General features: G+C 43.1%; 2 protein-coding genes across 2 annotated transcripts; both read right to left on the bottom strand.

Moving 5' to 3' along the window:
• Nucleotides 1-11,514: 11,514 nt before the first annotated feature.
• LOC127785633 (protein NRT1/ PTR FAMILY 8.3-like) lies at nt 11,515-14,739 on the bottom strand. The gene is made up of 5 exons (XM_052313033.1): nt 14,440-14,739; nt 14,202-14,307; nt 13,866-14,083; nt 12,999-13,519; nt 11,515-12,441 (listed from the first exon to the last, which is right to left on the bottom strand). Exons 1-5 carry the CDS (start codon nt 14,503-14,505, stop codon nt 11,610-11,612), a joined length of 1,743 nt encoding a protein of 580 aa, XP_052168993.1. The 5' UTR covers nt 14,506-14,739; the 3' UTR covers nt 11,515-11,609.
• Nucleotides 14,740-17,872: 3,133 nt separating this feature from the next.
• Nucleotides 17,873-22,426, bottom strand: LOC127753275 (wall-associated receptor kinase 2-like). The gene is made up of 3 exons (XM_052278751.1): nt 21,487-22,426; nt 20,963-21,130; nt 17,873-19,012 (listed from the first exon to the last, which is right to left on the bottom strand). The coding sequence occupies exons 1-3, from the start codon at nt 22,424-22,426 to the stop codon at nt 18,033-18,035; spliced, it is 2,088 nt and encodes a 695-aa protein (XP_052134711.1). The 3' UTR covers nt 17,873-18,032.
• Nucleotides 22,427-23,337: the final 911 nt, after the last annotated feature.

The raw sequence follows: 23,337 nt of genomic DNA on the forward strand, positions 1-23,337 counted from the left end.
TTTTCCACAAAAATAACTGGAGCTCCCCATGGAGATGAACTCGGTCTGATGTATCCCTTTTGAAGCAAATCGTCGACTTGCCTTTTGACTTCTGCCAACTCATTGGCTGCCATTCTGTAAGGTCTCTTATGGATCGGAGTTGTTCCGGGTATCAGATCTATTCTGAATTCAATATCTCTCTTAGGCGGCATACCAGGTAAATCGTTCGAGAACACGTCCGGGTATTCCTGTACTACGGGAATCTCTTCCAAAGCTATTTGGTTCAGACTTGACCTTAAAGACTCAGAGGACAGTGCATGAACTGTTACAACTCGACCCTCATTGCTGGTGAGAGTTACTTTTCTGTTGGCACAGTCTATCACACCTTTATACCTGACTAACCAGTCCATCCCTAGGATGACATCAAGATCTTTGGATTCTAACAAGATAAGATTGGCCAGAAATGGCACTTCTTGAATTTCTATTCTGACAGAGGGGCTACGTTGCAAAGAGAGTGCTTGATTACTCGGGGTACTAACCATCAAAGGACGTCTAAGGTCTTCTACTTCCATCCCATGATTTCCCGCAAAACTCATAGATAAAAATGAATGTGTAGCACCAGAATCAAAAAGCACTATTGCAGGGACTGAGTTAACAAGGAACGTACCCAAAATTACATCTGGAGCACCTTGAGCTTCTGCAGCAGCAACATGATTGACACGAGCCTTTGGCGTAGGTGCGGTAAAGTTACTCTGGGTAGGGACAACCTTCACGCGTCGGGGCTTCGGACACTTGTCAGAGTAATGTCCTGGTTCACCACAGTTGAAGCATACTCCGGGCTTGCTGCCTTGCTCCTTCTTGGCAGGCTGTTGTTGGGTTGGAGCTGCCACAGGACGTGGAGCTTGATTTCGGATGTTGTTGCCAGCATTGTTGCTGAAGAACTGACGCTGCGGACGAACAACAGACGAAGAACCTCCTTGTGGCATGGACTGGGGTCCTAAAGTAAGACGCGGCCTCTGACTATTCCCTTGTTGTGCCTTGAAGTGAGCAATCCGACGTTTCTTCTGCTCCATGCGGTTGTACTTGTCCTCCTGACGAATAGCCTTATCCACTAACTTCTGGAAATCATGGTAATCCCCAGTCATGAGTGGGTAAGAAAGCTCATCATTAAGTCCTTCCAAGAACCTCTCCTGGCGCTCTTCATCAGTGCGCACATCTTCTGGAGCATAACGAGCCAGACGATTGAACTCGTGCAGATACTCAGTGACCGTGCGAGACCCTTGGGTGAGCGACCTAAATTCTTTCTTCTTGAGAGACACCACTCCCGATGGTATATGCGTCTTCCGAAAAGCAGCGGTGAATTCAAGCCAAGTGATAGGTTCAGCAGTAGTCCTGTTAAGGCGGAAGTGATCCCACCACTCAGAGGCAGGGCCATGCAGTTGGTGTGATGCAAATGAGACCTTCTCCTGATCGGTGCACTGAAGCAAATCCAACTTCTTTTCTATGGCGTGGAGCCAATCACCAGCTTCCACAGGATTAGTGGTGCTAGAGAAAGTGGGCGGACTCACACGAAGAAATTCTGCTAACTTGTTCTGGGGAGGTGCGTGGTTATTTCCCTGATTCTGCTGGTTCTGGAGTTGCTGCATCATCATGTTCATAAGCTGTGCCTGTTGAGCCAGGACTTGAGCAAGTGTGGGGTTCTCTCCATTGTTGTTGTTGTTGTTGTTGTTGTTGTTGTTGGGGCCATTCCCGTTGCTGCGAGTGAGCACCATCTGGCACAGGCAAGAGCACAGGAAGAGAAACCGGGGAAAAAAACTACTTAGGACAGAGAATTAATTTTTCCACTAACTTAACTTTTATTGATCTTAACTGAGTTTCATTATTACAAAACTGAAGACTCTCTCACACCACTAAACTCACCAACTACCTAACACTCGAAAGCAAACAAACGCATGCACTTACATCCCACCACTGATGTAAACCACATGCAGGACCCACACACACAACCAAACTTAAACAAGCAAACTAACACAACGATCTAGGACAACGGCTTGACAAGGAACTCTAGGTCTTCCGGGCATCGGAGTTGATTGAAGGCTCGTTCGGCTCGTCTTCATCATCTTGAGTGGCTCCCCACTCGACCTTTGAATGGGTGCGCTTTGATTCTTCTCCTTCATCATCACTTATATTGACGACCGGAGGATCTGCTAGGGCTGGGGTAACTTCTTTCTCCACCACACGGACCTTTGGCGCCAATTGGTAGCGAGGGACGAATAGAGCTCTCTTCCTTGCGGTAAGACGAACCCTGGCCTTCTGCGGCAGTGCTTCCCCCTTCAATGCGGCTAGTTCTTTCTCCAAACGATCCACCTTGTCTTCTAGCTTGCAAATCTTTCCACGATTCCGGTCTTCACGATCTTGAGCTGCTAGCACAACCTCCGCGCGGGTCTCATCCATAGCCCACAGCATTTCAACCAAATGCCTTGTGGTAGCATCATTCTCAATCCCCTCAGTCTCAAGGTAGCTGCCACAGTCACTTCCCTAGGGTTGGCGAGGATGGTAGCGATACTCAGTGTCGGCCAACTGATCACTGTAGCGATCGCGGAGCTCTCCTATGGCGATCCTTGCCACCTCCTGACATGCATGAATATAATTTCCCCCTCCGGCTTCGAACATCACTGATGGGATATCTTCACTATTACTGTTTAAGGTGACTTTGACTCGACACTTCTCTTCATCCCGATCATGAGGAATCTGGGCATACATAGGGGCAGTCCCAAATCCTATGGCAAAGGACATCGTACGCAACTCCTGGACAAATCCTTCAACACCAAACAAGTACTCAGGCTTGTAGTGCGGCATCTAAAGACAAGTGAAAGGAGGGAGTTAAGACGTTTGTCCAATTAATAGCACAAGTTTTTGGATTAATTTGGATAAATTTAGAAAATCAAAGTAAAAGATAAGTAAATAAGGTAAACCAAGCTTGCAAGATAAGTTGAAACAGTTGGAAACAGGATCACAAATTTTGCACTTTTGAACAACAGGTTTCAACATAAAAGAAAAGTTATAAAATCAACCTGCTAAATTTATTTCATTGTAACAAGATAAAACAATGTTGTAAAACTTTTGCTGGTAAATGAGCCATTAGTACGGTAATAGATGTACGGTACTAATAGCACAGGATTAATAATAAATAAATTTTTAAATGAGAACAATTAAAGGAATTATAAACTGCATGTGCCATTTGTTTGGTTTAATTAAAAGAGAAAGAGAGGAGAATAGTTCTATTTTTCCAATATTTTTAGAGGGCTTCTATGGGTAACCATTTGGCATAACCTAGGGTCAAGGAGGCTCTGATACCAACTTGTCACGCCCGGAATTTCTATCCAAAATTCCAAACGCTTACATGTGCACGAACCCTCGTCCAGGAATCAGCCGAGGCACACAATAACAAATTGATAATAGAGTACAATTATTACTCTAATTAATAAGCGAATAAAATGTCATTACAGAGGTAGATAGTTCCTCTCAATCAATAAAGATCTAAGCAGCGGAAAATAAGATAAACGGCGCAGACGATTCCACTCCACAGGCAGCTTGACCAGGGCTACACCTAATCCTCCACACCATCAGCATCACTGTAGAACTCCTCCTCTGATGAATGATTGCAAGGTGAGTATATGACATACTCAGCAAGCCACTCAGCAAATATGCAAGTGCACAGGATAACAAAGGATGGCATAGTAGGGTTTCATTTGCATAAACAGCATTTAATAAACATTTCAGAATTTGGTAAAACAGTTGAGTAATAATTTAAACAATATTAATCCAACGCTATACAACATACCCTGTTGCATAGGCCCAACCATTCTGAACAACCAATCCCGGCTGCACAGTTCTATCTCCAAACCAGGAATATACCATTCCAAACCAGGAGCTAATCAAATTATTACCAGTCATAGTATCTTTTATTATGATGAGAGGTATGAGACTAATCACGAAAGACATTGTTAAACCCGCCCATAACCGCGGGCACGGCTATTCGAATAGTTTTACTCTGACCAGAGGTGTACCACTGTACCCACAAGACACAGCCCCACGACATGTCACCATGCGCCTTGATACCACCACGGTACCTCAGAAAGGAGCTGTGACAGTACCCCTCGCACAACACAATCCACCACAGCGCACCGTTCCTGGATCATAATCACCCCCTTATAAACAAGGCATGGACTCCCCAGCGACCCCCGTGGGCTTATCTCCGCCACTTCTCAGTCTGGTGCCCCGCAATGAACTATGCTATACAAAAGGTAAAGCCGTTGCCCACGCTGGCTTGTGGTTGGCACGGTTAATGTTTCACAACCGAAACTCGTGAACCGGTCCTTAATTGTCATGAGCACGACCATCAAAACCATGTGCTCACAACCCACCATTAACAGGTTTTAGTTGGCAAATTAATTAATTAACCAATCATGATTAACCATCATGAGTTATCATTAATCCATCATTAAATAATAGTGAGTCATAAGTTATCCCAATAGTGTGCTAAAGTTTCTAAGCATGGCTAAGCAATCACATCTAATATCTAGCTGAACCAATATAAAGCTCAACTAGTCAATTTATAAGAACCCAAGGTATCAAGGAATAAAGTAATCAAGAACAAAAGGGCTATAACAAACAATAGGTTAATTCCACCCAATGACATTCGAAAATAAATGCAATAGTTGAATAGAAACAATAGCTTTAAACGGGATCAACATGTTCAAAGGGTTATTTGGGATCTGTGTGACTTGCCTTGCTGGCCTTGGAACTCTTCAAATTCTTCTCCTGCGAAAACGGACTCTCCGGAAACGTCGGAATCTAAACAGAAAAGAGCAAAACACCAAAACAGCACATAAACAAGCATGAACAGTACATGTGGATATTTTTAACATGTAGATCTCAATTTTAGAAAAATTTAGAGACTTGAACCAACTAAATCCGAGCTAAGATGAATTAGTTATGAATTTTTAAAGATTAAATCGGATTAAAACACTTATATGGATTTTAATTGAATTATGACGCAATAATGAATTATTTTTGAAAAGGAAAAGAGGATTTATTGCGTCAGCGGCTAGGGTTAGCGGTGGACCGGGTGCACGGCGACGGTTCACGGGAACGGACGGCCGAGATCGATCCATCCAAAACAAACGGCCGAGATCGACCGGTCCACGGCCGGACCACGGCGGACGGCACCGATGACGTCGGCGATGACGTCATCTCCGGCGGCGACCGAACCGCGCGAGCTCGCCGGCGAACGACGGCGGCGCGAGGACTCACGGCGCTAGGGCTCTACGGACGACGAGAGGCGAAGGTGAGGGTGGCGACGGGTAGCGGAGACACCGGGGATCCTTTTAAAGGGGCAAGGAGGCGGCGGCGAAGGCCCACGGCGACCGGCGACGCGAAGGAAAGTCTAGGGTTCGGAGGAGAGAGACCGATCCGATTCGAGATCGAATCCTCCGCTTTCCAAACGATTTTAGCCGAAGTTCCAAAAGGGAAAAGGTAGAGGAGATCGAGAAGATCATTTCCCCTCTATTGATTTCACCGGAAACGGAAAGGATCGGCCGGATTTGGAAAGAGACGGCGGCGGCGCGGCGCTAGGGTTTCGGGCGGCGGCGGCGCGAGGAAGACGACGACCCTGACAGGCGGGCCCCACCTGTCAGCGGGTGGACGCGCGCGAACGGCGGCTGCGGACTGGGCCGACTTGGGCCGAGGAGGAGAGAGAGAAGGTTTTGGGCCGACTTTCGGCCCAAAGCCAAAAGAGACTTTTAAAAACCTTTTTCCATTTAAATTATTCATGAAATGCAATTCCATTTATTAAAAATACTTCCTTAGCTCAAATAAATCCCAGAAAAATCTAGAAATTATAGAATTAAGCAAAGTATTTAATAAAATTTTATCTAGCCCCATTTTATATTGGAATTTATTATTTAAAATTAGATCTTCTCTTCTAGGCTTTTAAAATCAATTCTAATAATTCCAATTAAACAACAATTTATATATTTGAAATTTTTAGGGTGTGACACTTACTTAGGGACCGCTAAATGCTACTCCGTAATTGGGTAGTTATAAAAGTAGTTTTCGGGTATGCTATGAAACATGTAGTGGGATATGAATAATCAAGATGGGATTTGCCCCTCCTATGGAGAGATATCTCTGGTCCCCTCGATGTTATAGATTATGGAAGTGCATAGCCATGCCAAAGGTGATTGAGGAGTCTATGACAAGTTATATAATATATCACAGACTCGAGTGAATGATTAAGCTATTAGAGGATGGCACATATCTAGCCTTGAGCTTAATCGATATCGTGAGGCAAAGGGGTTCATACAAGTATACACTAGAGGTTTAGCCGATATGATCTTTATGTATGCCTAGTGGATCAATATGTTCTACTAGGGACCGCTGTTGACACGTGGACCGAAAAGGAGTTTTCGGGTTATAGCCGAGTATGTATGAACCTACAGGGTCGCACGCTTAATGGGCCAGAATAAGGGGATTGGATGGAGATCCAATATGAGCTTAATTCGGATAGAGATCCGAATGAAAGTTCTACGGACCTAAGTCATGGATCCTATATATTCGTGAGGGGTGTAACCGGCGGAGGTAATGCATCACGTGAGAAACCCTAGCCGCCACTCCCCTCCCTGAGCAAAACCCTAGCTGCACGCGGGTACTAGCATATCTGCGCGTGGTGTTTTGTCCCTGTACGTGTGGATACTGTTAGAGGCGCCGCTGCTTTGCGGTGCTGATCGGCGTGGGAGTACAGCGAGGAGAACGCACGAGGAGGAGAAGATCGAGCCGGTACGATCGACTACTTCCTCTACATCGACGTGCACTACTTTGCGAGGGTTCCTTCGCCTTCTTAGCACTTTCTTCCGCTGCGCAGCGCGTCGAGTAGTAACGATCTATGATCTAATACTTGCATGGTTCCTGGTTTATGCGCTAGAAAATTTTGATTTATGCTATCGTAGCCTGCGCGTAACCCAACAGAGAGAGATGTCGAAACCATACTGTTAAGACATAAAATTCCCTGACAAAAATGCAACCTTTCGGAATGGTAACTTTTGGATAAAAGTGATAGGCTTTTCAAACTACTAAACGGTGCGTTTCGTGTGAAAACTTTCTATATGAAAGTTGTTCTAAAATATAAGATTAATCCATTTTTCAAGTTTGTAATAATTAAAACTCAATTAATCACACGTTATTACCTCCTCGTTTTGCGTAAAATACTTAATCTTTTATCTTCATCTTCATTTTCAAACACCATCTTCTTATCGCACTTATGATTATGTAAAGGAAAAAGTACGAATTATGCCCCTGAACTATCACGGTCGGTCGAATTACCCCCCTAAACTCGAAAACCAGATATTACTCACCCTGAACTTTCAATACCGGACGAATTACCCCCCTTGACCCAATCCAGCGTGGTTTTGTCCTACGTGGCGTACGCGTGGCAATCCAGTCAGCACCTTATTTATTAAAAATATGTGGGTCCCACGTGTCGTACTCCTCTTCCCATCTTCCTCCCTCTCCTCTCTCTTCTCTCGCCTCGTAGAGCTCCACCGCCGACCGGATGATGAGGACGCCTGAACCGGATGCCCGCCTCGTAGAGCTCCGCCGCTGACCGGATGATGCCGCCGTTGGCCTCCTCGTCGTCGTCGTCGTGGCGGCGGTCGTCTCTCCTGGCGGCGCCGCCGCCGCCTCTGCCCTGGTCGCCGCGTGGTCTATGGTGCTGGCCGCTAAGCAAGCTCTTGCGGAACAAGTCGAGCGGGTGGAGCGCCCGGTGTTCCTTCGCCGGCGGCGTCTTGCACGACGGTGAGATGAACCTCAGCACCATCTTGTTCACTTCATACTCGACGTCACCCTTTTTCAAGTAATCCGTTAATGGTGAGCTTATAGCTAGCAATGGTGGAAGAGAGATCGATCAGCATCAATGGTGTCCATTACCATTTCTTTGGGCTTCTTTGCTGGTCTCGACGGCGACGAGCTTCTGGAGGAGGATGAGAGGCAGTTGGTTCTCGATGATGAGCATGTCGCGGCGGACGTACGGCACCATGTACAGCGCGCCCGTCGGCGTCGGCTCCTCGCCCACCGCTGCCTCCGCGCCCACTCACCTCCAGCCTCGGCTCCTCGCCTGCCGCCCGCAGCCATCCCCGCCGCCGGCAGCCCGTCGGCGTAGGCTCCTCGCCCGCCCGCCGCCTGCAGTGTTCAGTTGTTCACAGACAGAGAGGGGAGAGAAGGAGAGGAAAAAAGGTGCTGACAGCTGGGCCCCACCTGTTTATATTTATTTTTGCTGACTATATCGTCACATGTGTGCCACGTAGGCTGAAAACCGCTTCGAATCGAGTTAGGGTGGTAATTTAGCCGGTTTTAAGTGTTTGGGGGTGTCAAATGTCTGGTATTGTAGTTTAGGGGGTAAATCGTACTAACGCAATAGTTGGGGGGGGTAATTCGTACTTTTTTCCTTTTGTAAAGCGGGAGGAAAGTAAGCGCTGTCCGGTATCTACCCTAAAAAGTGTCAGCCGAGGAAGATGAGAAGAGTGGTGTGGGGTAGCTGCCATATATGCTGCTCTCATACCAGGTAGCAGGTCACTAGATTCTTGGAGATCCCATAGAAAGCCAAGCACTCACTGAGCACATCACCTAATTATTAATTACGGACAAATTAATTTCAGTGATTTGAATCAAAGCAACCAAGAAAGAAAACACACTAGTATCAGCTACATATGAATTGCTACCTAGGATCATGAAGCATGCTCTCCAATTCGCTGTGTTGCGCTCGAGAGCAGGCTGGTTGAGTATGTCCACTGATCCATCACCTTCTGAACCTGCACCCTCCTGCATAAAAAATCAGCAAAACTGTTGGCTGCAAAAACCTGAAACTAAAAAGTGATTCTTGGATGTTAATTTGTTCTAATATAATGATATTTACCTGTGCATGAGGTTGAGGATAAAGCAGGGGTGCTCTCTCCTGATCATCAGCTGTTTCCATGGTAACCTACCTGAGATGAAAATATGTATATAAGTGGCCTGATCAGGAGACATGGAGAATTAATGTTGTTGCTGATGAACATAGACTACTATTACTACATTATTTGCAAAAGAAATAGTTGAGCTATCAGCATTACATTATTGGCTTATTGCAAGGAGCTAGAAAGATGGGAGGGTCCAGTGGAGATAAAAATAATTTGTTTGTATGCAGAGGATTGAGGCGTCACAGTAACGTGCAGATCATGAGGGCATCGATTATTCATGACTTGTATTTGTATTTTCCCTTTGTTTTCTTGGCCATGATCAGTTCCTTGCAGTGTTGGTCAATCAATGTCGTCGTCTCCTTGTTGCATGGACATATCTGTACTTGAATAGAAAAGCATGATCGACCTTGGAATCTACAAGAGCAAACATTCCCCATTTGCTATATTTATTTTATTTTATTTATATTGCTTTTTTTTTTGTTAATATGGCTTGAGCTGGGCTAGAGTTGCAATCTTCAGGTATGGTTGATACTTGATAGGTCACAGATTTTTGCTAGAGAACTGTAAATTTTCTAGCGTGGGTATTATTGGAAGTCCAATTTTAGGGTGAAAACAGGGTAAGTTTTTGGGTTCAACTACTACACGAGCAAATCTAGCTCGCGGGAGCTGACCCTCAATGTTGTAATTTGTGACTCTAATCCTAATGGAAATGAGAGCGAGAAATTCCTCACTTAGCTCTTTGTATCATGTAGGATAAGGATTTCTATTAGGACTGAGATTTCTAGGATAAGGAGTACCTATTTAGAGAAGGACTAGCACAGGTGTATCTAGCTTAAATTATCCTTATGACGTTGATGTTTTGTGTCATTTGCTACCGAACACTCCAAAATCATGTCTATACCATATGACACTCTGGTTTTGTCTTAATTTGCCAAAAGATTATTGTTTTATCTTTTTTCGCTTAATTGAAGAGAGAGGAAACTTTAGAAATGATGCATTTATCCCTATGCCAAGTTGCACGCGCGGCCGGTTATATTTTCATCCAAAATTGCAGATATCAAAAGTATTTCAAGGCAGGGGATAGAATGGAAATCTCTGAAAGGTGAAACAAAAATTATGGAAAATTTCAAATTTGAATATATTTTCACTGAATTTATTTTTTTTCTAAAAAACAAAACTCATGCCAAATTTAATTTGGTAGACCGATGCAATAAAAATTTCTGGAATTTCAAAAAAAGAAAAAAAATATTGGCTGGATTAAAAATAATTAATTTTTTTTTCTGGGGAATGATATCCTAGCGTGATCGATCTAGAGGGAGAGGGGGAACAAGACCCGAATTTTCAGAAATTACTCGTCGAAATATAGAACTCCTTGCTGCAACATGGCAAAGGGGTAAAGTGTCATTTTCAAAATTTCATCTTTCTGTAAATTTTATGATTTTACAACCACACTCCCTCCTCACTTAGACAAAGAAATAATAGGAATTATTCTTGGATGTATTTGAAAAATGTACTGAATTTTTTTAGTGTGCACAACAGATAAATATGATAATTGCATTATGTATTTCAGTAATTGAGGTTCAAATACGTTTAGATTAGGTAAAATTATATCCCCTACATCTGTGAAATGCTAAGGATTTGCCAAAATATTTAGTGGAACTGATGATTATCACAGAATTCATGAAATTAAATAGCCAATATTTATCCTTATGTAAGTATTCTAGTATTTCTTCTTTTTCTTAAAACTGAAAAACCTAGCAAATTGACTCGTATACCCATGTCGCCTTCTTCCTCATCACCTCTCCTATTCTTATCCACAAACGGGTGACAATCTCGCTGGGTTACTATGTCTATGTTCCAAACGGCAACACCATGGCGTTCAATAGCTCCTTCTATCATATCTCCTCTACAGTGAATTTTCCGAAATCCCATTTCTAGATTGTCCTGCTGGTGGTGCTAATTGTATCGGGATAGGAAGGTCTTTGGCTAAATATAGTTTTTGTTATATACGCCACTTTGACTATAGCCGGCTTTGTGTACTACATCATTTCACGTACGTTACATATTGACTACATCGATTTTTAGCTTCTATAAAAGGGTGCATATTGTATATTTTTGGTAATGGATTTAGGCTGAGTTTCAAAAATGAAGTTTTCCTTAATTTTTAGTGGCACACGAAACAACGCGAATCATTAATACATGATTAATTGAGTATTAATTATTATAAACTTGGAAAATATGTTTATTTGATTTTTTTTAAAAAAAATAATAAAATCGCACGTTTTAGCAGTTTGGGAAGTGTGATCATGACAAACAAGGGAGAATCAACATCCAAACTCATTTTGTCTCAGCCTTAAACTAAACTTGGCCTTTGGCTATACATCTAACATAGATGTACAAGCTAAGAGAAACCGTATATATCTTGTATCAATAGTTAGTAGTTACAAGAGGTTGTAAATTAAATATGCTTTGTGTCGGAGGTTGCATTTACACACTTGGCGTGCAGTTAAAGGGGTTCATCTATGTAATATTAGTGAATCATAAAATATTTTCGAATTCAATTTTTGTACAGTCCTACAAATGCCATACATAGAGTGACATTTTTGGGTGGGTCGATCAAGAAGCAGCAGTGCTCCCTTTGTATCGCATGGCGCAGAAGACAAAGAAGAGCAGGTCGAGGAGCAAGAGAGCAGCCATGAGCCAGAAGAAGTAGTCGAGGTGTCCCTTGTTGAGGTCGTCGGGGATCCATCCGGGGTCGCCGCCGCGCGTGGTGGCGGAGGCGACGACGGCGAGGAGGAACGCGCTGAGGTAGTTCCCGGCGGCGATGGCGAGCTGGCCGAGCGCGGTGCACATGCTCCTCATGGAGCGCGGCGCCTGGTCGTAGAAGAACTCCGACTTGCCGATGCTGGTGAACACCACCGCCATGCCGTGCATCAGCTGCGCCGGCACCTGCCACAGGATGCTCGTCCTGGCGGCGCCGGCGCGCGCCGCCGCCAGCCGCCGCTCCTCGACCAGCGCCGAGTAGGCCATGATGAGCGCGGCCACGGCGAGGCCGACGCCGATGCGCTGCAGCTGCGTGATCCCCTTGGGCTTGCCGGTGGCGCGGCGCGCCAGGGGCACCAGCGCGACGTCGTAGACGGGGATCCAGAGGAGGACGCCGATGGAGTGGAAGGTGGCGAGCGAGGCCGGAGGGATGGTGAAGGGGCCCACGCGGTTGTCCATGGCCGTGCCTTGCTCCACCAGTGTCGACGACATCTGGCTGCTCACCGAGAAGAAGAGCACCAGGCATGCCCAGATGGGGCACATCCGCACCAGCATCTTCACCTCCTCCACCTGTGTCACTGTGCACTGCCGCCATCGGCTCACCGGCGCCGCCGCCGCTGCCACGTTACCCTTCTCCCCGCTTAACGACGATGGTGTCACCACTATCGCAGCCTTGTCCAAGAACCTGATTATAATTTGTTTTATTACTGGCAGTAGAAATTAATAATCTAGATAGTTCATCGTTTTACAACCCAATGGATTAATATTAGTTTATTTTTGAATTCCAACATAAGGCTCATAAAGCAATGTTAAGTTCAATTCTATATACTCCCTCCGTTTTAAAATGTTTGACACCATTGACTTTTTAGTACGTGTTTGACCATTCGTCTTATTCAAAAAATTTAAGTAATTATTTATTCTTTTCATATCATTTGATTCATTGTTAAATATACTTTCATGTACACATATAGTTTTATATATTTCACAATTTTTTTTTAATAAGACGAACGGTGAAGCATGTGCTAAAAAATCAACGGTGTCAAATATTTTGAAACGGAGGGAGTATTAGTAGTACTGTAAATGTACCCAGTAACCAATTATATATCAAAAAGTTTAAGCCGATAAAGAAATATGAGCAGGCTATAATTTCTATTTAATTATTTCGAGACTTTTGACTCAAATCCATCACACGTTGATGCTCAAATAAATCATATTTTGACCAATAATAAAACAAAGGAATACCTGAATTGATCAGTATGCTTAATCCGGTGATCTGCGACTTGAGCCTCATACAGAAGCGAGCTATCATCCGGCAACTCCAAATGCCATTTCCTGACGGCGGCGACCACCACCTGGCAGACACCGGTGAGTGGGCTCCCCCTGACCGGCCTGTACCTGTAAACCCTCGAGCCGGCGAAGAAGACGGCGAGGAAGAAGGCCATGACCACGACGACGATCACGAAGCTGATCCCCCAGCCCACATTGTCCTGCAGCCAGACCAGCACCGTGGACGCCAGGAGCGACCCGCTGTTGATCATGAAGGTGTACCAGTTGAAGAAGGACCCCTTCCTCCTCAGCTCCGCCGCGTCACCGCCGTCGAACTGGTCCGCCCCGAACGCCGACGTGCACGGCTTCACGCCGCCGTTCCCGAAGGCGACGAGGTACAGCCCGAGGTAGACGGCGACGCTGTGAAGCTGGTGACCGGCGTCGGAGGACGTCATGCTGGATGGGAGTGACGTCGACGCCATTAGAGTAAGCAATCCCTGACAGAATATGCGACGTTTCAGAAATCTCACACAAAACAATATCCATTTCTCAAGGGCAATGCAAATCACATGTCTATTAAAAATTCACTGAAGTAAGAGAAGTTTTTACCAATTTTGGAATGCAAACGCCATAAAAATTCTCAAAAAGTAAGCAGGTCAATTCTCAATACAGTGAAAGAAAAAACAACTCCTGACAAAACGAAAACAACATGTCTATATATAAAAAATTCAGGAAAAAAACAAAACAGTTCAAATCTCAATACAGTGCAAACAGTGCAGAGTTGTCTTTGGGAAGGATAATGGAGTTCAGTCCAGCCTCTGCAACAGAGTATTCAATCCTTACCAGGATGTAAATCGGGAGAAAAGTAAGAACAGTCCGGTATTTCCCCCAATATGTGTCAGCCAAGAAAGCTCCAAAGAGTGGCGTGAGGTAGCAGGCGCCCGACCAAGCAGAGGAATTCCTCGCGGCGTTCACTTTGCTCTCGTGGAGAATCTTGGTGAGGTAGGTCACCAGGTTCTTGGAGATCCCATAGTAAGCCAAATTCTCACTGAATTCGACACCTGGTTAGGTTGAGTGATTAACTTTAGTTTGCAATTTGAGTTCAAAAGGTTGTGAGAAACAGATATATGGAAGATCAGCGATTTGAATTGAATTGCTGTTGCTAATTATTCTTGGTACCTAGGATCATGAAGCATGCTCTCCAATTCCCCGTGCTGCGCTTGAGAGCAGGCTGGTTGTTGACGTCCACCGATCCATCACCTGTATACTCTGAATCTGCATCCCCCTGCAGAAAAATCATCCAAACTATGAGCTGCAGAAGCTGAAACTTGAAGCAAAGAATCTTGGTGGATTGTTCGACTTTGTTCCAATGATATGCATGCAGAAGTCAAGAAGCAATGGTAGGTAGGTTAGATACCCGTGAAGGTTGAGGTTGAGGTTGAAGCAGAGGCGCCCTCTCCTCATCTGCTGCTTCCATGGCCATCTACCTGATGAGAACTATACCTTGAGAATTCAGAGTGAGCAGAGAGGATGGAGTAGGTTGATGGTGAAGAATTAGCTGTACGGAGCAGCTCGATTCCATGGCAGCATAGCTACTAGTAGTAGTAGCTGAGCAGGAGGGAGGCAGGGAGAGATGGAGAGGGGAGGATAAGAAATTTTGTGTGCACGGGAAGGATTGAGGCGTCAGACTGACGTGCACAACACAGTGATCATGTATTGTTGACCTGTATTATTTTGTTTTCGTTTCTGCATGTGCAATGATCTGTTCGTCCTATTGCAGTTAAGTCCCTGTCGCCTCCCTGTGGGTTGGACCTACAAAAATAAATAATAATTTAGATCTGGCAAATCGGTACAAGAGCTAACATTCTCTGTTTTTGGTTTGATATTTCTCCCTTTTTTTTATTTGTACCTTTTGCCAATATATGCCTCGATCAAGTTTTTTTCTTAACCTTTCAATACTTAAGATTTTTTTGCTAGGGGGTTGTAGATTTTTCTATCCAGGTTATTCTAGGAAGCATGGCTTTGATACTAAAATTTGTAAATTATGATACACTACTACACGTCTAAGGTTGTGTTTGGAACTCAAGGTTCCCAATCCTTGTCCATCGTATTCCGCACGTACGCTTTTCAAACTACTAAACGGTGTGTTTTTTGCAAAAAGTTTCTATACGAAAGTTGCTTAAAAAAATCATATTGATCTATCTTTTTTTAAAAAGAATTAGCTAATACTTAATTAATCACGCGCTAATGGACTGTTCCGTTTTCCGTACTTACTATGTACGCGGGAAAGTCCGATTCCGAACACAGCCTTAACATTGGTTGTTTGCTTTGGTCTTGGTCAACGTTACTGCTCTCAGAGTCATTGGCGGCTCCATGATTTTTTTGCAATTATGGTTCTCACAGTCAAAATTATGGCTAGGAGTATTTGGAACACAAGAAACAATAAGATTTTCAGAAACAACTCTCCTTACTTCCAAGTTTGCTTGGATCTTTTCAAAAAGGAATCTAGCAAGGTTATCTATAGAGCAAAAGATTGTTCAATACCCCAAATGCAACAATGGCTGCAAAGTTTGTAACATATCTTTATTGTACAGTGTAAATATTGTTTCTATTAAATATATTTATGCACTGTAGAATGCACTCCTACAGTATTTTCCCTAAAAAAATATGCAACCTTTCACAAAACAATTCATTTCTCAAAGCAATGCAAAGCACATGTCTATAAAAAATTCAAAAAAATAAGACAAGTTTTACTATTGCCATGAAACTTCTCAAAAAATAAACATGTCATTTCTCAACACAGTGAAAAAAAAAAAACAATCCCTAACAAAATGCAAACCTCGTGTTGGCCCCCTTTTCCAACTAACACGAGACTCACCTAAAGATTTGTGGTGTTAACGAAGTTGCCAACTATCTCTATTATCGAATGGACAACTGCGTCACGCCGAAAGGTGTGGTTCTCTCAACAGTGATTAAAAGTATAGAACAATTGTATTGCTTAGTGAAAATTTTTTTGGATCCCCCTATTACATGGCCTAATGGGGTTATTTATAGCCCTATTACAGGTTCCCCTCTCTAGCGTTTAGGCTTTACAGGGGAATTTACATGGTTATCCTTATGATAGGGACATTATTAGGGGTACACAGCGTCCTTTACATGTATGGGCCCCTATTGGGCTAAATGGCTTGGCCCATTTATTTGGCAAATCCCCCCGAAAGCGTAACGGCCCACTGGGCCTCCTCACGGTGGGGTTTGGTACTTGGCGAAGCCCGTGCCTTCGCGCCGAGGCTTTCGCCTCACCGTCTCCGCCCGTGCGGCCCTCGGACGAGGTCCTTGCCTGGCAAGGCCCGTGTAATGCCGAGCCACGGCTTTCGCCCTGTGGCTTTCGCCCATATGGTTTTCTTCTCGACCTTCGCCGCTTGCCTCCGGTCTGAGCCTATTGTCCAAGTTCTTGGTTTCGGCAAGTTCGGCCGAAGGCCCTTCATGGTATACCACCAACAATCTCGATTTAGAAAATCTCTTGACCAAGATGGGTTTAGAAAGATCAAAACCAGTTATCGGAGGCAATTTAGAAATCAAACCAGCCTCTAGGCTGATTTTGATCAATTTCAAGCTAGACACCCTTTCGTGAGCGAATAGGAAGATGTAGGGAACAAGCCTACCGTCCTTGGGCATTGGACCATAACACCTACAAAGTGTATTGCACTGTTGCAGTGAAGGCAAAAGATTTATGGTGCAAATCAACAAAGGTAATGAAACTACGATAAAGTATAAAATATGGCTGAAAAGTAATAGTAAAAGTAAAAGTAAAAGAACGATTCAATTAATTGTGTAGGGGGTATGGTCAGGGGTTAGAATTGAATTAGCCATAGCCCTTATAAAGGGGTTGGTCTTGCCTTCAGAGGGCCTTCTCCATGTCCTATTTGCATTAGAGATCAATTAGAATTCAATAAACCTCGAGCCCAAGTAAGGAAACATGAGAACTCTCTTAATTGGACTCGGACTTGAGGCTGGGTCTGACTGCCGAAACACCATAGTTTACCCTCTAGTCTATTCGGCCACACAACGGCAGTAAGACCGCCCTTGCATTCTACGGGAAGAATCATACTATGGTGCTCTTTACTGGTAGTAGAAGTTTATCTCAACCCTTCATCTTTTCTCATCCAAGGGATCGTATTTTTTCATACGACCAGTTTAATTAGTGGTAGTAAATTAAGGAGGGTATACTTGCCCACTAAAATAAGGTGTGGGAGGGTAAAATCATAAATTTGGCTCTCCTCATTGATCGGCCGAACCTGAGGGCCATGGAGGCCGCTTGCGTGCAGCAGATGAAGGCTCAGAGTCTTAGGGGCCGGTGGTGCATCAAGCACCTCCGAGGAGGGCGACATACCCATCGTCTCGGTGGACCGAAGCAAGGCTACATGCACAACCAATTTAGCAAGGATAAATAAATTGGCCACACATACATTTAATTAATATGGTTGCAAATCAAATAGGAGTATTATTCTTGTATACCTTGTCAACAAAGTGTTTACTGTATACATAGCAAGAAATAGTGCGGTATATTCATATCTACGGAAGACTTCTACATCACATGCTCCGATAGACGCAACAGTAGATAACACGACAAGAGCTTTGACACTATTGTATAGATTGCAGTATTGCACAATCATGTACTATACACATGTTGTTTCTCTGCTTTAAATTACAAACAACATAAACAAGAAATACATGCTTTGAATCACTCTATTTCAAATGAAAGGAAATTGATTGACAAAGTAGGTCACACAAAAAAAAAGATATACATTGCTTATTAACCCTCTTCTCTTCCAATTCTCAGTCTATGGGCTAGAGAGTTCGTTGCTACTAAACTGAATGCAAAAGAAGCGTTGTGCTGCTACTCGTTCCGATATCAGCATCAAAGCTCTTGCAATTTTCCTCGATACTAATCTCCTCAAAGTACTGTTGAGGACTTACATTGTAGTTTTCTTGTCCAAGGTTTCTAGATCTTCACAGCATCATAAGCCGTGCAGCTACCTCCTTCATATCAGGTCGTTCCTCAATCTTTTCTTTTAAACAATCCATTGCCAACCTACCAATTTCTTCTAAGATCAAGACATCTTCTTCAATTGCAATCTCCTTATCAAACAATGCTCTCCCACTATTTTCTCGATCATACGCCTTTTGGAACTCAATGACAAGGCTATAGTTCTTGTCATATATTGTTGGCTTTCTGCTAATGAGCTCCAGCAACACAACTCCAAAACTATATACATCACTCTTCTGTGTTAAATGACCAGTCATATAGAAGATTGGGTCTATGTAGCCCATGCTCCCTGCCACAACCATGGTGAATTCTTTGTCTGCAGTAAGAAGCTTGGATGTTCCAAAGTCTGAGATCTTCGCAATGAACTTATCGGTTAGAAGTATGTTAGCTGGCTTAATATCACCGTGTCGTATGGTATGACTTATGGACGAGTGCATGTACCTTAGACCTTCTGCAGATTGAACTGCAATATCTAGGCGTAGGTCTAGTGATAGAGGAACTAGACGATTCGCATCACCATGGAGAATGTCTTTGAGACTGCCATTAGCGGCAAACTCGTATACTAACATTGGAACATCCACTTCCAAGCAGCAACCCAAAAGCTTGATAATGTTATTGTGCATCATTTGCGATTGTATGATAACTTCGTTTGTGAAATCCTCTTTTCGAGCTTCATTTACCTCAATGGAAGTCTTCACAGCCACCAGGGTATCATCTTTAAGTCTCCCTTTGTAAACCTTACCAAATCCTCCTTCACCAATAATATCAGAATTGTTCTTTAGGATTTTCTTAACCTCATCTTTGGAGAAAATCATGATATTGTCCACTTTCTGTAATACTGAACCACCATTCTTCTTGAAATATTTGTTCATTTTTCTCTTTTGAAGCATCATTAGTGTGAAAAGAACAACAACAATCAGGAAGGATAATCCTAAAGTGATACCTACAAAGATCATAAACTCACGTGAGCCAATCAATGAATTGGAATTTCCATTTTATAATCTAAAGTGAAGCAAATAATGCTCACTTGGATGAATCTTGTCATAAGCTGGATGATACATACATTAACATTATGCATGTACAACATTCATGTTTAGCTCAACAATTATTTACACATGGCGTAACATTTTGCCACAGCATGTAGCAAGCTAGGGGCCAATATATGTCTCTCCAAGGATATAAGAAAACCTAGTATGAGAAAACCTCAAATCATTGGCCTCTATCATGTCTTAGTTTTTGGAATTTTAGTTTTCCAATACTATATAAAGTCTTGCTAAGAGTTTTGTTGTAACATCTCAATTTCCGTTTTCTAGTTGCTCAAGAGTTTTATTAGAGATCATCAACCTCAGAAGTAATGTTTTTCTCTCCTTCCATTTTTCTCTATTTCCTCTTCTCCTTTATTCTCTTGCTTTATCCCCCCATGTAGGGGATTCAATAAATAAAGTGTTGAGAGCACATAACAATTTTGTCTAGCAAGTTTCATAACTAATTTCATTGTAGAGTGAAGTGCATGGGCGATCCCTAAACTTGTGCGGGTGTGCCATCTAGTTCTTTAACTCTTAAAATGCATTTTTCAGGTCCCCGAACTTGTCTTGGTAGTCATATATATCCAAACGGAATCCAATCCACAATGTACACTGACGTGATATGCCATGGTGGCACCTACATGTTAGTGAGACCCACATGCCAGTCACATTGAAAAAAGTAAAAATAAAAAGAACATATTTTCTCCTCTCTACCTTAGAATTTTTTATTTACTTTTTATTTACTTTATCTTTTCTCCTCTCTACCCAAGAGGAAAAACTGTGATTTTAATTTTTTTTATATGTGACTGACATATGGTTCCAAGCTACTAACATGTAGGTGCCACTATGGCATTCCACATTGGCGCATGGAGTGTGTCGGAGCCTATTTGGATAAGTATGACACCCTACCCAAGACAAGTTCGAGAACGTGAAAATATATTTTGAGAGTTCAAGGACCTGATGACCCACCCACACAAGTTTACGGACCACCCATATACTTTACTTTCATTGTAACTAGGTGATCCCCGTGCTTTGCTGTGGGAATTACTAAGTAATTCTCAATATATTTTTTTTTGACAATCAAGCTAGGAGTGAAAAGGAAAAAAATAATGAAACATCAGGGTTTATCGGTACCATGAAATAAACAAATGATACCCACGCTTTAATGTAAAACATATTGATAAGTATATGTTAAATATTATAAAAATGATAGATAGATTTGTTAAAATATAATGCAAATGATGTGAGGGGTGATGATTGGATATGCTTGCATATTGATTTGTAGAATTAAATAAATTGTAAATTGATGTTGTATGCTTGCATGATGTTAAATATGTAATTATTGCTAGTGAGCTATGATGTGGCATGGTTGCATCTTGAGCTTTAGATTTAGTGGGCTATAACTTTATAGAAAGTATAGATATGCCCATTGCATTGAATCTCTTGAGGCACTTGTAAACATTTCAAATTAAATAAAAAAATTAATGGAAAGTAGTTGGGTGAATTCCGTGTTACACTAGGTCGAGTTTTCCTTGTTTCACTTTACACCAAATTTAGTACATGTCTACACTTACAGCATGGTATATTGGGATAATTTTTACTTTGTACTAGGTTTGTGTCACTGAATGTGTGGGACATCTTGTAAAGCATAAGCGGAATCCATGATACTCCATGAAGTTAGATCATTTTTTCATGAAATTTCTGTATGTTGATTAATGGTGTATGATGACGTACGTGTTAGCTGAAAATTATTTCAATACACGTTATCGTGAATGGAAAGCATATCATCAAGAAGGTATATAGTGAAATAAGGTATAATTTTGTGATACGAATGCAATTTACTTAAAAAGTATGTTGAAGGCAAATACCAACAGCAAGCCGTGCTGGAAAAGGAAATTTTGAACTGCACTCCTGTTTCTTTGGACCATCACCACTTGGCTGGTAACCCGTGTGGCAGCGGCACTCGTAATCTCCTGGGGTGTTCCTACAGACACCGTAGCAAGGATATTCGTCGGGGCGTGCGCACTCGTCGATGTCTGCAGATTTATTCGAATATAAGAGTTAATTTTGGCCTCTATAGGCAGTACGAGATTCCATCTGGTTAAACCGTTGCCGTTTTTTATGTATGATATGTAGTTGTCTTCAATAATTTGTTTGACTATTTGTAGTTTATAAAAAAATTGTGCAAATGGAGAAAATTAATACTAGGTATGTATGCTTAAAGTATTTTAGTTGATATCTTAATATATATATATAGTATTCCAAATCTTCTAACCTTAATTAACCAAGTAATTGAATAAATATTGTTGTCCTAAGTTTAAACTATATATATATTATATATATATATATATGTGATATATTAAAAAATTAAGGTAGTAGTACATATAGTTACCTTTGCATCCTTTATTGGGATCGTCGTCGTAGGGGTTGCCTTGGTAGCCCTTCGTGCAATTGCAGTAGTATCCAGGGCCGTTGGTGGAGTTGACGCACTTGCTGTTGACGCTCACGCAGGCGTATCCAGCTGGCATATTCTTCCTCGTCTCCACCTCCGGCGCCGGGCAGGACGCCACGGAGTTGGCGTTGCCGTCGCGGTCGCGGATGGCCCAGTCCAGCCACACCGGCATCGTCCGGTTCAGGTCCATCTTGAGATCGGACCTCTGGAATTGGTACTCTTCCTTGTCGATGAGGAAGGCGTAGTCGCAGGGGCTGAAGTCCACCTGTTCGCCGCGCGGCCATTGCTGGAAGGTGACGACGTTGTCGGTGAGCTCCGGCGGGATGTCGACGTGGCAGCAGCCGACGCCGGCGCACTTGCCGTCCTTGGCGCTCAGCGAGTCGCTGCAGTAGGTGACGCAGCCGGCGTAGTAGAGGCTTGTGTAGAGGCCTTTTCCCTCGCTGTCCCCGTGCTTGTTCCATGCCACGGTGTTGCAGCCGATGACGACGAACATGTTCCGCTCGTCGGAGATGCGGTACACGCCCTCGTTGTTGAGCTCCACGTCGCCGTAGAACTGCTTGGTGACGTTGCCGCCGGAGTTGTAGCACCTGTACGCCACCGGCAGCATCACCTTCACCTCCGGCCGTGGGAACACCGTCAGATTCTGCACCTGGATGGTGTCGTTGGCGGCGGCGAGGGTGGGCACCAAGCCGCCGTTGCTTGTGTTGCAGGCGATCTCGAAGCCCGCGCTGCGGAAGCAGCCGCCGCCGATGCCGAACGGGTATGGAATGTCGACGTCGCCGCACCTCGCCTGGCAGCCGGCAGGCCGGCCGGCGATGCCCACGGCGGCGGAGGACATCAGAATGAGCAGCACTCCGGCCAGTAGCCGCAATGATGCCATCCGATCGAGATATCACGTACGTGTGCTAATTATCGATCTCGGTTGATTCCTAATTGCTTCGTTCAATATATATATATGTACTTGCTCTCACCCGCGCTTGTTCATTGCCTGCAGCTTTATTATACTCCGATCTACGACCCAGTCAGGAATGGCAGAAAATTAACGACATGCTAGCTAATTACTTTTTTAAGTTTTCTTTTTAGTCTTGTCTTAAATCAAACGTTTATACTCGCTCTGTTTCGGAAAAAAAACTTGTCGTTCAGAGCAGGTACAATAGCAGGCTACAAGTTAGCTATAAGCACATATGGAAGAGAAAAGATAGGATACAAAAGGAAAACGGATTACATATTTATAACTAACTGCAGCATAGACTCCAAAATATTGTGTGTATAAGAGGTGAGACCATATATTAATGTTGTAGTATATATTTATATTGTATGAAAGAGCTATTAGATTTGCTATAGATGACATGGAGCTAGTAGCTGGCTATACTATTAAACTTGCTCTTACACAAACCGCAAAAATGTAAAAGATTGTGTGGATAATCTCATTAAATATATCCTAATTATTTTTTTCAAAGCATATGAGCCAATAGGAGTTGTGACTGTATTTATATATGATGACGAGGGTAGACAGGAAATATCATTTTTAAAAATGCTTTGCAATGTGACAACGACAACCAATGATAAGTAATATGAAATGGAAGGAGTAGCCTATAGATAATCAATTTTTGAAATTAATACAATTTATGTTGTAAATTATATATTATAAAACCATTTTCTAGAATCTAAGAACCAAAGTTTGAATGTCAGATTTAAACTAAATTAAAAAAAACTATTGTAATTTGAAACGGAGAAAGTAGATAGGATCTAGGATTGAAAAACTAAATGTGAAAAGGACTGCACAAAACA

The sequence above is a fragment of the Oryza glaberrima genome, chromosome 10 (genome assembly GCF_000147395.1).
Source record: "Oryza glaberrima chromosome 10, OglaRS2, whole genome shotgun sequence".
Taxonomy (NCBI): domain Eukaryota; kingdom Viridiplantae; phylum Streptophyta; class Magnoliopsida; order Poales; family Poaceae; genus Oryza; species Oryza glaberrima.